At 40.9% G+C, this 12,497-nt stretch overlaps 1 protein-coding gene across 1 annotated transcript; it reads left to right on the top strand.

The window, feature by feature from the left end:
- The first annotated feature begins 1,943 nt into the window (after positions 1-1,943).
- Positions 1,944-3,455, top strand: LOC103716932 (uncharacterized). The gene has a single exon (XM_008805137.6). The coding sequence runs from the start codon at positions 2,592-2,594 to the stop codon at positions 3,210-3,212; it is 621 nt and encodes a 206-aa protein (XP_008803359.3). The 5' UTR covers positions 1,944-2,591; the 3' UTR covers positions 3,213-3,455.
- Positions 3,456-12,497: the final 9,042 nt, after the last annotated feature.

The following is a 12,497-nucleotide window of genomic DNA, read 5'->3' on the forward strand; positions in this document are numbered from 1 at the left end:
ACAATATCTCTGTTTCTTATTTTTTAAGAAATGTGACCGGTGGAAGCCTCTCTGTTATGAGATTATGACAGGCCTAAACCTTAGACCAACAGTATCAAGCCTCGATGACTTTACCAAATTGTCCCCCCGTGCATGGTTTATGATCTTTTCTGCCCCGCAACCCAGTTCTTCTCCTCTCCCGGCCGGCTTCCTTTCCTCACCAGGTTCAACCTGCCGAAGATATCTAGCTTTTATCTAATAAATAGATATTTGATTCAAAGATAATATAGGTGAAGATGATGAGATCACCGTATTTAGTTGCATCATGGAAATTCTATATGGCAGTAATCTAAAATCATTCCCATTTCTCAAATCACTGTCCAACCTAGTGATAGGATAACCGTCCTTGAGATCGAAAATTCAATATCACCCTAAAGTAGTAATCTTAGCCTAAAATTTGAGAACAAAAATACCCTTTACTCCAATAGAAAAACTTGGTATATCAACATACCATCAATATATATTATATCAATATTATATATACGATATTATATTATATTAATATTATGTATATTGTTTTGATGATATAATATATTATAATATATTAGTAATCATGTTATTATTTAATAATAATTTTGAATTATAGTAGAAATATATTATTGTATTTTATATTTATATAATAAAATTATTAAATATTTTACTTCTATTGGTCTTATTTTTTAATCAAAATAGATATTAGTATTAAAAAACATATTATGTATAAATAAAATTATTAATTCTATAATAATAATAATTAATATATCTTTATATAATTAATAATTTATAGGACTAATAAATATATCTTTATGAAATATATTAATAATTAGTATCTTAATAAATATATTATTTATTTGATTATAACATATTTTATATGATTAATAAATATAAATTTATGAAATATATCAGGGATAGTTTTGGTATTCTATGGTCAGTGATTCTGAATTTTTATCGAATATCAAGCAGGTTACTTATTGATGTCTGAAATCTTTAATCATTGAAACATTGCATACTAAATACGGTAATTTTAGATTATTGAAGTTGATATTATTTTAAAACAAAAAATTATCAATGATCTAAGATTATCCTGACGGTTTTATTTAGAAACACCACATTAGGATTTCGCATACTCTTGCTTTTTTTTTCAATAATAAAAAAAAATTTCTCCCGATCCGTTGCACATGCCCTATTAATTATGCTACTACGATTGATGCTGGAAAAATAGAGGAGAAAGACAACAACAAATATTCGAATACCAATCAGGAATTTGAGAATAGTGGTAAACCCAAAATCTCCAAGAACAAAAATAATGGATAGATAAAAACTCACCATTTAAAGAAATCCACCATAGGGATACAGAGTTCTAGTGATCACCACTCAGAGACAATCTCCTTAAGATACAAGGCAAGAGTATGTTCACTACCCAAAGAAAAGTATAGAGACACAGAACACCCAAAAGAAGAAAAACAAGTCAAAAGCTTAATTTCTTAATTCACTCAAACTTGAATTAAATTCTCTCAGAAAACAAAACATAGGGCATGCCTTTATATAGGCACGTTTGGAATATTTTTTAAACAATTACAAATAATTCTAAACTTAGAAAAGAAATACAAAATGCTATAAATAGGCATTCCCTAATTAAGCATCCCATAAAAAAGAAAAATACTATATATTGGCGTTCTATAAGAGCCCTAAATTTTTTTTAAAAAAATATCATATTTAGGCATTCTAAAATTTACTTTTATTTAAGCATAAAGCAAAAATAAATTATCATTAAAAAAAAAAGCTTTTGAAGCATTTATTTATTTATTTTTGGCTCGTCAGGCACCCGTGTCAACGATGCAAAACATTGTCCTACTCACCGACCCAAAGCGCACGGTCCCCTCGACCCAACATGTTACAATATGCTCCATGTACAAGCGAGCATCACCCATTTCGCTGGAACATTAATTACCTTCTTTATAGCAATCTCATCTTTCGAGATCCTTTTAACGTCTCTTGTCATTTATACTTTTTGTATATACATATGGTCACGTATTACCTCTCCTTTCCTTGTCCAGCCAGCCTTGAGAGCCGACTCGCCATCAACATCAATGGCCACAGATTTTCCAAGCCAATATTATTAATACCAAAAAGGCAACCGACCAAAAGGACATGTGAAGGCCAGACACCATAAATAGGACTAGATATCTCCTCTAGCTTGCCCCAATTCCTACTCCACCACAGACTTGGCTCCATCCAATCCAATCCAGACCCATGCACGCGTTAGATTTGGAGCAGTAGCTTTCATAACTGGGTACGAGCAAAAGCCCCCATTTATCTCCCACGCAAGTTTAGGCGGGGAATTTTCCCCTCTCCGTTGGGAGTTGACGGACCTCTCCACCAATTACTGAAGCCGTCGGTTCTGACCACCGACCGGATCCCAGCTCAATCCCGGATTTGTCCAAGTCAAGGCATCCGCAAGTTTCTTATAAAGCCAGCCACCGAAGCTTCACCAAATCTAAACCATCCCCGATAATAAAACCATCACTTCTTCCCTTCTCTCAACTAATTCAATACAAACAGAGGCAATTACCATGGGCAATGGGCTCTCCCCTTGCTTCTGCTCATCGTCCAATAATAGCCTGGTGAAGCTCGTCTTTTGGGGTGGCGCCACCAAGTTCCTCACCGAGAAGCAGCTCGCCGGCGAGCTTATGTTCCAGTTCCCCGACTGCGTCGTTTGCCATGCCGACTCCTTCTACATCGGGCAGCCAGTACCAGTCTTGTCCATCGGCGACGAGCTGCATGCAGGCGAGACTTACTTCGTCATCCCGGTCGACCGCTTCCCATGCAACCAAATCCTCACACCTGTAACCCTAGCATCGTTTTCCCCCAGCCCGACGAAGCCGTCACTTGCCAGCTTTGGTCAGTGCCCGTTCGAGTACGTGAAGGCCGCCGACGGGAGGACGGTCATAAAGGTTCAGCCGAAGTTTATAGCCAAGGTCATCACCGCCGAGGAGGGGGGACAAAAGTATGGTAGAGATGGTGGAACTCTGTGCAGCACGCCGGAGCTAAAGAAGCACTATGCGCAGCTTGTAGGGTCGAGAGACCGTCCTTGGTCTCCGAAGCTCGAAACAATCTCCGAGAGCAAGAGTAGGTTATCCCAAGTGAGATTGTCACCAGTGAGATTGTTTGGTTTGGAAAAGAGATCGGGGTAGAAATTGCTTCCTTCTCTTCGAGAAAAGTTCGGTCATGGATGTTATGAACTCACTTTTCTAAGAGGAAAACAAGATGTAGCACTGATGAATGTGTAGATCTGCACTGTGGATGTAATTGTATAGATTTTTATCACTAACCATGAATCATGATTTGCCCTTTTTTACTTTGCTAACAAGGATTGACTTGGTGTTGGTTGCCTCAACAAAAGGGAAAAAGAAGTGATGTTTGACAAGCTACGAAGTCCTTATGAGAGGAGGTAAAAGAGGAGACTAGTCCTATAAGGAGGTAGCTAGACTTTCTTCTTGTAGATGATTATGGTGAGTGCATGTGTATGAACAGGAGAAAGGGAGGGGGGGGGGGGGGGGGGACGTCGACAGAGGACTAGGCGGGAGGGTGGGAGACGATGGTCGACAGTGGACAGTGGTCAGGAGCCGTCGACGGCGGAGTAGTGGTTGGAGGCAAAAACAGGTAGGGGAGTGGAGGAGATCGGATGATGAGATTTGATGGGCTAAGGAGAGGAGAGGTGAGATTTGAAGGAGAAAGGAGATTGGCACCAGCAAATTCTCCTAGGCTCACCGGAGCTAACCTGGTTCCCCTTGGTCGACCACCCCAGCAGGCTAAGTGTCACGCCCCGAGACCGAGGCGCAGCAGACGCCGCACGCCCGCACGGCGGGCCGCACAGGTGTGCAAGGCATCGGAACATATCAAAGCAATCACAAATGTTTAAAACTGACATAATTAATTAAAGTAATTCAAAAGCAGTCTTACAAAATTCCAAAATAATATTTGCTAACGTAATTTAAATGTCCAAACTAATCTAACTAAAATGCCAGAAGAAATCATCGGAAAATCTAATGCACTTCCCAATTCCGTGCAATCAAGCCTCTGGATCTGAAAAACAGAAAAAATAAAATAATGAGCTACACTAGCTTGGTAAGCAACAAAATACCCCAAAGTGGGGTCAGAGTATATCAGATCAAAATATAGGATAATGTCTGGAATAAATCATAAATAATATCGTTTTACTGTTTTCAAAACTTATTATCATTTTTCCAAAAACTCTAATACCAGAATCTCAACATAATAGGCTACGGCCACGTAACCCAGTGGCATGAGTTGCACAGAGTGCCAGAAACCACTATTGTTAGTCACCGGTGGCAATGGTGTCCAGAAACCACTATTCTAATCACCGGTGGCGCGGTGTCGAAACCGATTCTTCACAGATTATAAGTCGACAGGTCCCACGTATAATCTCCATTGGCGGGGTCAGAACAAAACAGAACAGGTCATAGCCATGCTGAGAATGCATATATACAAAAATAGATTTCATAAACTGTCCGGTCATATTTCACGGATTTCATAGCATATAACATGATTTTCAAATAAAATTTAACATGCTTGACCCATTTTACTGAATACAAAACATATGTCAAAACTTAATCAATTTATCAAATAATTTAGAAATCACACTTGAAGTATTAAGTTACTTACCTCTTCTCGATTAACCCCTACTTCAGATAGACGGATTAGGTTCACCTGTTTAAATTTAATTAATTCCTTGTTAATTTCAGAGCTAAGCAAAATTCAGAAATAATACTACTAGGTACGGCCCAACAGGGCCCACAGTTAGTCCATAATGAATGGCCCGATAGGGCCCACATTGGACACAGCCCAATAGGCCCGCATAGACTCGGCCCAATAGAGCCCCCAAGGGTGGCCTCTAATTGGTTCATTTATGAAATAAAAATTCATTTCAGGGATCAATATCTAATTACATAGCACCATTCCGTAATAAAAATCGAGAAAAAGACCAAATAGCAAGAAGAAGAGGCTTACCGGCGGTCGACGAAGGCAGCGGATCCCGGCCGCAGGTGGCTCGGTCTGGCAGCTAGCAGCGGCGACGACGGTGGGGTTTCCAACGGCCAAACTAGATCTCAAAATAGAGGAAGCGGAGGGAACCAGAAAAATCCAAAGAAGAAGATAACCTAGGGTGGAGAAGCTTAGTTAGGGTGGCGCACACAATCAACAGAGGAGGAGGGAGAAGATGGAGGAGAGGGCCGGTGGTGATCCGGAAAGGAAAAGAGGGGTTTTTATCATCCCCTCGTAATGGCTTTCAGCCACGAAAATCGCGGCGGTTAAGCGTGATCCACCGCCGTGATTGGCCGCGGTTTGATCGGAGGGGGGGTGCCGCAGAGTGCCCGGGCGCCTTGCCCCAATTGTTTCCGGAGGAGCCGGAGAGGATCGCCATCGCGATCCTCTGTCCGGTTCCTCCCATATTAGGATCGGGGCTGAAGTCGGCTGGGCTGCCGACCAGCCGACTTCAGCCCCGTATCTCACTTCAGCCCCGTATCTCACACTAAGGCACCGAAATCTGAAGCCTCTGACTCTTTCAACCCTATCGCTCAATGCAGGAGGACCACTGGGAGGAAATCTGACCTACCCTCTTCTTTTCTCAAGGATGAGTTGTTAACTTCTCAAAGCTTTAACACTGTAGCTGGATCCCTCCTGAGGAAGTCCTGGAGGGACCTTTTTGGGGTTCCACCTAACTCCAACAACCAAGAGCGGAGCCTTAACTTCATCTTGCTCACTCCTTGCTATACTTTTTGTTATTAACTGTGAATGTTTAGAATCTCATTAGCCTGCTTATTAAACTAACTTGCAATAGTATTCCATATATAACTTACAAAGGGCTGTAGAGCAGCTTTAAATTTTTTTTATCAGACACATGAACAGTATGGTTGTTCAATCCCTCATCGCCACATAATTCCAGCTGTAGTAAAATTTCTCACTACTTTGACAAGATCATGTTTAAGACTGAAACCTAAAGAAACACAACTATAAATCAATCAAGACCGGAGAATTTTAAGCTTGAGTCAACTATGGACTTTCAATTTCAACTTTAGTATTCGAAATCAATGATCATCAGTTTGTTCCTTCTTCTACAACCCACTTGGAAAGGATAAATTCAATTTCCAATCCATTATGGTTTGGATAAACTTGAGAATCACAGAAAGTAATCCTGATTATGTTTTTAGTGCACATGATAGTGAAGCTAGAATACAACAACAAGCATAAAATGAGCACAAGATATTCATTCATTCGACACATGCTATGCATGCATTAAAACCTGCACTTTTACATATTTGATAATTATCTTCATATCTTAAAGCTAAAGTGGTGAAGACCTCGCAAGGGCATCTAGATCAAAATGTTTTCTAGAAATAAAGGTTATCAACATAAATATTTCCTTAGTGAAGGAAAAACATCTCAGCTGCCCCCGTCAAAAAAAAAAAAAAAAAAAAAAATCTAAAATGTAAAAAACCATAGGGAAAATATCCTTCATATAAACCCTAGCATATTGGTTATTGATTGCTATTTTATGTAACTGAACATAAGTTAGCTACCCAGTCACACAACTCTTATAAAATTGCTCTAAATTATAACTTCTATAATTTAGGAAACTGAATTATGGTCAACTATTTGCTCAATCTATATTATGTAATATAAAGCTAATTAGTTAGTCATACAAAACATAATGAAAAGTTTGAAGAACTTTCATAAGTTAAGAGATAATGGATGGGTATGTGCTTTGCATAAACTCTAAAATATTGGATGGTTGTTAGAGAATAATTCAGACGTGGGTTAGCAAGGTGAACAGATGCTGCCTTGCACAATTTATTTATTTATTTTTGTTTGTTCCCCTTGTCTGGCTTGCGGTTATTTGGTTGTTCTAGAATTATGATATCATGTGGAGTCAAGTAGTCGAGAGTCTTTAGGAGTTAAGCAATTTATTAGCAAAGTTAGGAAGTGGGCTGTGTGTGTAACAACTTGGAAGCGAGCTACCAAGTTGTAAAAAGAAATCTATTTAAACCTTGTGTTCCCCAGCTTTTCTGTAACCCTAGAAAGTTTCAGTTCAATAAATATTTGTGAGAGACTTATCCATTCAAAACTCTTTGAGTGCGTCCGTTCTAACAACTTTCCACGTCCTTCTTTAATACTAGTTAGATTACTTCATTACGGCCATCAACTAAAATTGGATGGTCAAACCAACCCAACAAAACTTTTAAATTTTGTCTCTATTCTTTAGGTTAAATCCAAAAAATATATAGAAAATGACTTTTCTTTAATCGATAAGCTACATAATCAGCTTTGGAAGTTGATTACAAATTCCTTCTTGTTGGAAAGATTGGGACTTCCATTCTGTTTCATTCGATAAGCTCTCTCTCTCTCAATGTGTTCTTGTGCCTACATGTCATTCTCTTGCATGCACGCAGCAACGTTTTAATTAATTCCTGTTACTATTCAAAACTTGTCTGTTCCACTCTAATAAGTAAAACTTAGAAACTAGTTTGTGGATTTATGAATTTCAGTAACTGAAAAATTTAAGGTTGGGGGAGTTTGGAGTTTGGAGTTATATGTGTGGAGGGCCTATCCTGCTGTGTAAGCCAAAAAATTGCATAAGAAATAATAGAAGAAGAAGAAGAACTGTTCGTTATGACCACGACATGGTATGGCATAAGTTGGACCATGGCAAAATGCGAGCAGACCTAGCCCAGAAATGCAGCTCTAGCTTATATTTTATTTTAGTTTATATTATTACTAGGTTAACTTAATATTATATGGCCGAGCCTTCACTGGCCTAGCTTGGATTCAGTCAAGCTAGCCTCAGATAATAATACCAGCCTGCCTGCAACCGGAGTTAAAAAAACAAAGAGTTCTTGTCTTCACTAATACGAACTGGGCTTAGCCTAGCTACTTCATTAAAAGTCCCATGTGCTTTGTGACAAAAACTCGTCTGTCTCATGACTCAGTCTGGATCGATTGGCATAAATCAATGCAGTGGATGTTCGTCTGACTTGATACTCGCTGACCAAAATCTGGTCAATAATATGGTGGTTTTGAACCATCTTTTGCCTCGGAGGACGGGAAGAACAGAAGAGAGGACTATAAAAGAAAAGGAATGGGTAGGCCTCTTCCAACTGATCAGTTGGACTGGAGCTCATGCACTCCGTCAACCAATCTTCACAAGGTCAACCATCGGTTGGGCTCATAAATGCTGCTAATTCTTGACTCAACAATAAGACATCTCATTATAGCTGGTTTAAATTCAATATATTTGGGTTCTGGTCATAAACAAGTTGACCCGGCCGCTTTTATTGCATGCATTTAGTTTTGTAGCTTTGAATTGGAGGATTGATCTAATGTGTATATATATATCTGGAATGACCTGTTTAATAATCAGGTCGTGTTTATATATATATATATATATATATATATATATATATATATATATATATATATATATATATATATATATATGTAATCATTGAGTTGCAGGATAATAAGTTGGGTTCACGTACACCTAATTTGGTCAGCCCAGGGTCACCATGACGGCCTGGTTGATCCTTAGTGTTGGTCGAACCCAGAAGAGGAGGTTACAATGAAATCGTTATCTTTGTTTGTGTTGGATTCTGGTTACAATGAAATCGTTATCCTTTTGAGGTGCAACTTGAAGAAGTTCCGGAGATGATAGAAGAAGAAGGAGAACAGGATGATAGAAGAAGGAAGAGAACAGATTGTAATATTATTTTTCACACACAAAGTCTGATCGTCTCCTCGCCTTTATATAGGTCTCTTACAGGAGTATTAGAACAGAGCTGTTTTACTAACAGCCTGTAACAGAGTCCGTTTGAGTGTTTGTTATGTTACCAGAACCCCGTTATGATTTGTTTAGAGACATGTGGGCGTTTCAGACGTGAAACGTTTTGGGTGCTGTTCTGGTGGATAGGCTGTAATGGAGAGTTGATAAGCCGGTGTGATGCACCCAGGGATGTGTGCATTAATACCCCCCCTCAAGCTGAGAGTGCGGGAAGAACTCTGAGCTTGGAACGTAACAGAGAGTGCCTGGTGATGGGAAGGGCCTTCGTAAAGATGTCTGCGGGTTGATCCTGAGTGGAGATATGAGCAAGACAAATCTCTTTGGTCTGAACCTTCTCTCGCACAAAGTGATAGTCAACCTCGATATGTTTGGTGCGAGCATGGAAGACTGGGTTTGTTGCCAAGGTGAGAGCTGAGATGTTATCACAGCTGAGAGCAGTTGGTGTGGGAACAGAGATCCTGAAATCATGTAACAGACGACGGAGCCATATGATCTCAGTTGCTGTGGTAGCAAGGGCTCTATACTCAGCTTCAGTGGATGATTTGGCCACTGTGGGTTGTTTCTTAGCATGCCATGATATGAGATTTGAACCAAGAAAGATGCAGAATCCAGTGGTGGACCGACGATCTGAGGTGTCACCTGCCCAATCTGAGTCGGAGAAAGCAGAGAGGACTAGGGAGCTTGGTTCGTAGTGTAGGGAGTAATCCAGTGTGCCCTTGACATATCGGAGAATCCTTTTCAGTATGTGGAAGTGAACTTGTAGGGGATGATGCATGAATTGGCAGATGAAATTTACTGCAAAAGATATGTCCGGTCTGGTGATTGTAAGGTATTGAAGTGATCCTGCTAGACTTCGAAATTGCTCTGGATCTGAAAAGGCCTCAGACTCTTTGGTAAGTTGTGATTTGGTGGGCAGTGGTGAAAGTACCGATTTGCAATATGACATGCCAGCCCTTTGTAGGAGATTGTGAGCATACTTAGTCTGATTGAGAGCTACTCCAGACGGTGAGTAAGTGGCTTGAATTCCTAAGAAGTAGGAAAGAGTGCCCAGGTCTTTGAGCTTAAACCGACTTTGGAGTTGTAAGATAAGTTTGTGAATAGCAGCTGTATCAGTCCCTGTGATGAGGATGTCATCCACATATACTAGAACATAGATGGCATCTTCTTGTTGATGAGAAAGTAGAAGCGAGGGGTCAGCTGTACTGAACTGAAAACCCAGTTGGAGGAGAAAGGATGTAAACGTTGCAAACCACTGCCGAGGAGCTTGCTTCAGCCCGTAGATTGCTTTCTTGAGTTTGCATATATAGTCACTTCGTAGGGGATCTACAAATCTCCTAGGTTGCTCCATGTAGACAGTCTCTTCCAATTTGCCATGCAGAAATGCATTGGATACATCAAGTTGTTGTATTGACCAATTGTGTGTTAGTGCCAAAACGATTAAAACTCTAATGGTTGGGAATTTTGCCACCGGACTGAAGGTTTCAAGGTAATCAATGCCATATTGTTGTTTGAACCCTTGAGCTACTAGTCGTGCTTTATGTCTTGCGATAGAGCCATCAGAGTTGTATTTGAGGCGATATGTCCATTTGCATCCAAGAATATGTTGATCCGGGGTTCTAGGAACTAGTTCCCATGTATCTTGATCAAGCAATGCATTGAACTCTTGTGACATGGCAGCCCTCCAGTGGGGATTTGTGTTTGCAGAGCTAAAGCATGTAGGTTCTGTATTGGTGACTAAACTGAGCAAGGAAGTGATCTGTTTTGGCTTTAAGGAACCAGTTTGGAGTCGGGTTATCATATGGTGTCGTCGTGGCGGGAGAGCAGGCGAAGTTGGTGCAGGTGAAGGTCTGGCAGATGATGGTGGTGGAGAGATGGGAGAAGGGAGCAGTGGAGGAGGGCTGGAGGAAGTGTGTGGGGTAGATCCTGTTGCTGGTATGATGGTATGGGATGTTGCTGAGGAAAGGTTGGAGGGAAGAATTGAAGCAGGAACTAGAAGAGAATGAGGTAGTGCGACAGGTGTGGGAGGAGATGAATGCACTGTGTGAGAAAATGGAAAATGGGTCTCATGAAATGTAACATGACGAGAGATGAGTATTTTGCCAGTTTGTGGATTATAGCATCTGTATGCTTTGTGGTGAGGAGAGTAACCGAAGAAAATACATGGCGTGGATCGTGGAGAAAGTTTGTTGCGTGTGTGTGGCCTAAGCCAGGGAAAGCATTGGCATCCGAATGTTCGAAGAAAGTTATAGTCAGGTAGTTTATGAAATAGCAGCTCATAGGGAGATTTATGCTTGAGTAGGGGGGTTGGTAGGCGATTAATAAGAAAAACGGCAGTTAGCAAGGCTTCTACCCAGAATTTGGTGGGAACAGAGGAATGAAGGAGGAGGCTTCGGACCATCTCCAGTATATGACGATGTTTCCTTTCGGCGACCCCGTTCTGCTCAGGGGTGTAGGGTGATGACATCTGATGGATGATGCCAGAGGAAGTAAGAAGCTGCTGAAATTGTTTGTTGAAGAATTTACCTCCACCATCAGATCTAAGGACTTTGATGGAGGTGGTGAATTGATTTTCGACTAAAGATTTGAAGTTTACAAAGCAATGAAATACATCTGATTTAGACACCAAGGGATAAACCCAGCTGAAGCGGGAGTAATCATCTACAAACAGGACATAGTAGCGATAACCAATGCCAGAGGATGGAGTGGAAGGACCCCAGACATCCGAGTGTATTAAATCTAGAGGTCGAGTTGAGGAGATGCCAGCGTATTGAAATGGTAGTTTGTGACTTTTCGCCATGCAGCAGGATGAACAAGCAGCAGTTGTCTTGATAAATCCTCGGAGTGGAGTGCGTTTGGCAATTTGGGAAATAACTGATGCCGCCGGATGACCAAGACGATGGTGCCATGAGAGAGAGGAGGGAAGTGTTGAGAGAAATGCTGTGGACGAAGATGGTGGTGGTGTAGAATATTGTTCGAAGATGAATGGAATTTTATATAAGCCTTCAGTGCAGCGGCCGTGAAATAGAATCCGGTTGGTGTTCTTGTCCTTGATGGTACAGCCAGTGGAGTCAAAGATAAGAACACAATTGTTATCAAATGCAAGTTTGTGAACATATAGCAAATTGTGAGAAATGTGGGGCACATGAAGGATTTGAGAGAGATGGAATGTGTGAGTTGGAGTAGGAAGAATACCAGTACCAGAATGGCAGATGGGAGTTGAGGCGCCATTGCCCACAGAGACTTGCTCAGTACCAGAAAATCGTGCCGGTTGATGTAGGTTGGATAGATCTGGTGTTAAATGAGCTGTTGCACCACTGTCCATAATCCATTCGCCTGAGGATGAAGTAGAAGAGGGTGTTGTGAAGAAGGCCTGTTGCCCAGTTGGCTGTTGATACTTATTGGAATAATTGATATCCATTCGATGCCAGCAGTGAAGCGCGGAGTGACCCCGCTTACCACATATTTGGCATTCAATGGAGGAGTTGCCTTCTCTGATGCGTCCTTGGTACATCCATGACCCAGATCTTTGAGGCAGTCTGGCGCGACCTCTTCCTCTGGGCATAGTGGGAAATCGAGCACCACGGCCTCTTCCATGAATTGCAGAGAGGGCAAGGGTGGGTGCAGA

This window comes from Phoenix dactylifera, chromosome 12, assembly GCF_051530095.1.
Source record: "Phoenix dactylifera cultivar Ajwa chromosome 12, Ajwa_hap1_PhDact_Kaust_v1.1, whole genome shotgun sequence".
Lineage (NCBI taxonomy): Eukaryota > Viridiplantae > Streptophyta > Magnoliopsida > Arecales > Arecaceae > Phoenix > Phoenix dactylifera.

Bases quoted from the DNA above. Each gene is read 5' to 3' on its own strand.
- LOC103716932 (XM_008805137.6), top strand. From the start codon at position 2,592: ATGGGCAATGGGCTCTCCCCTTGCTTCTGCTCATCGTCCAATAATAGC.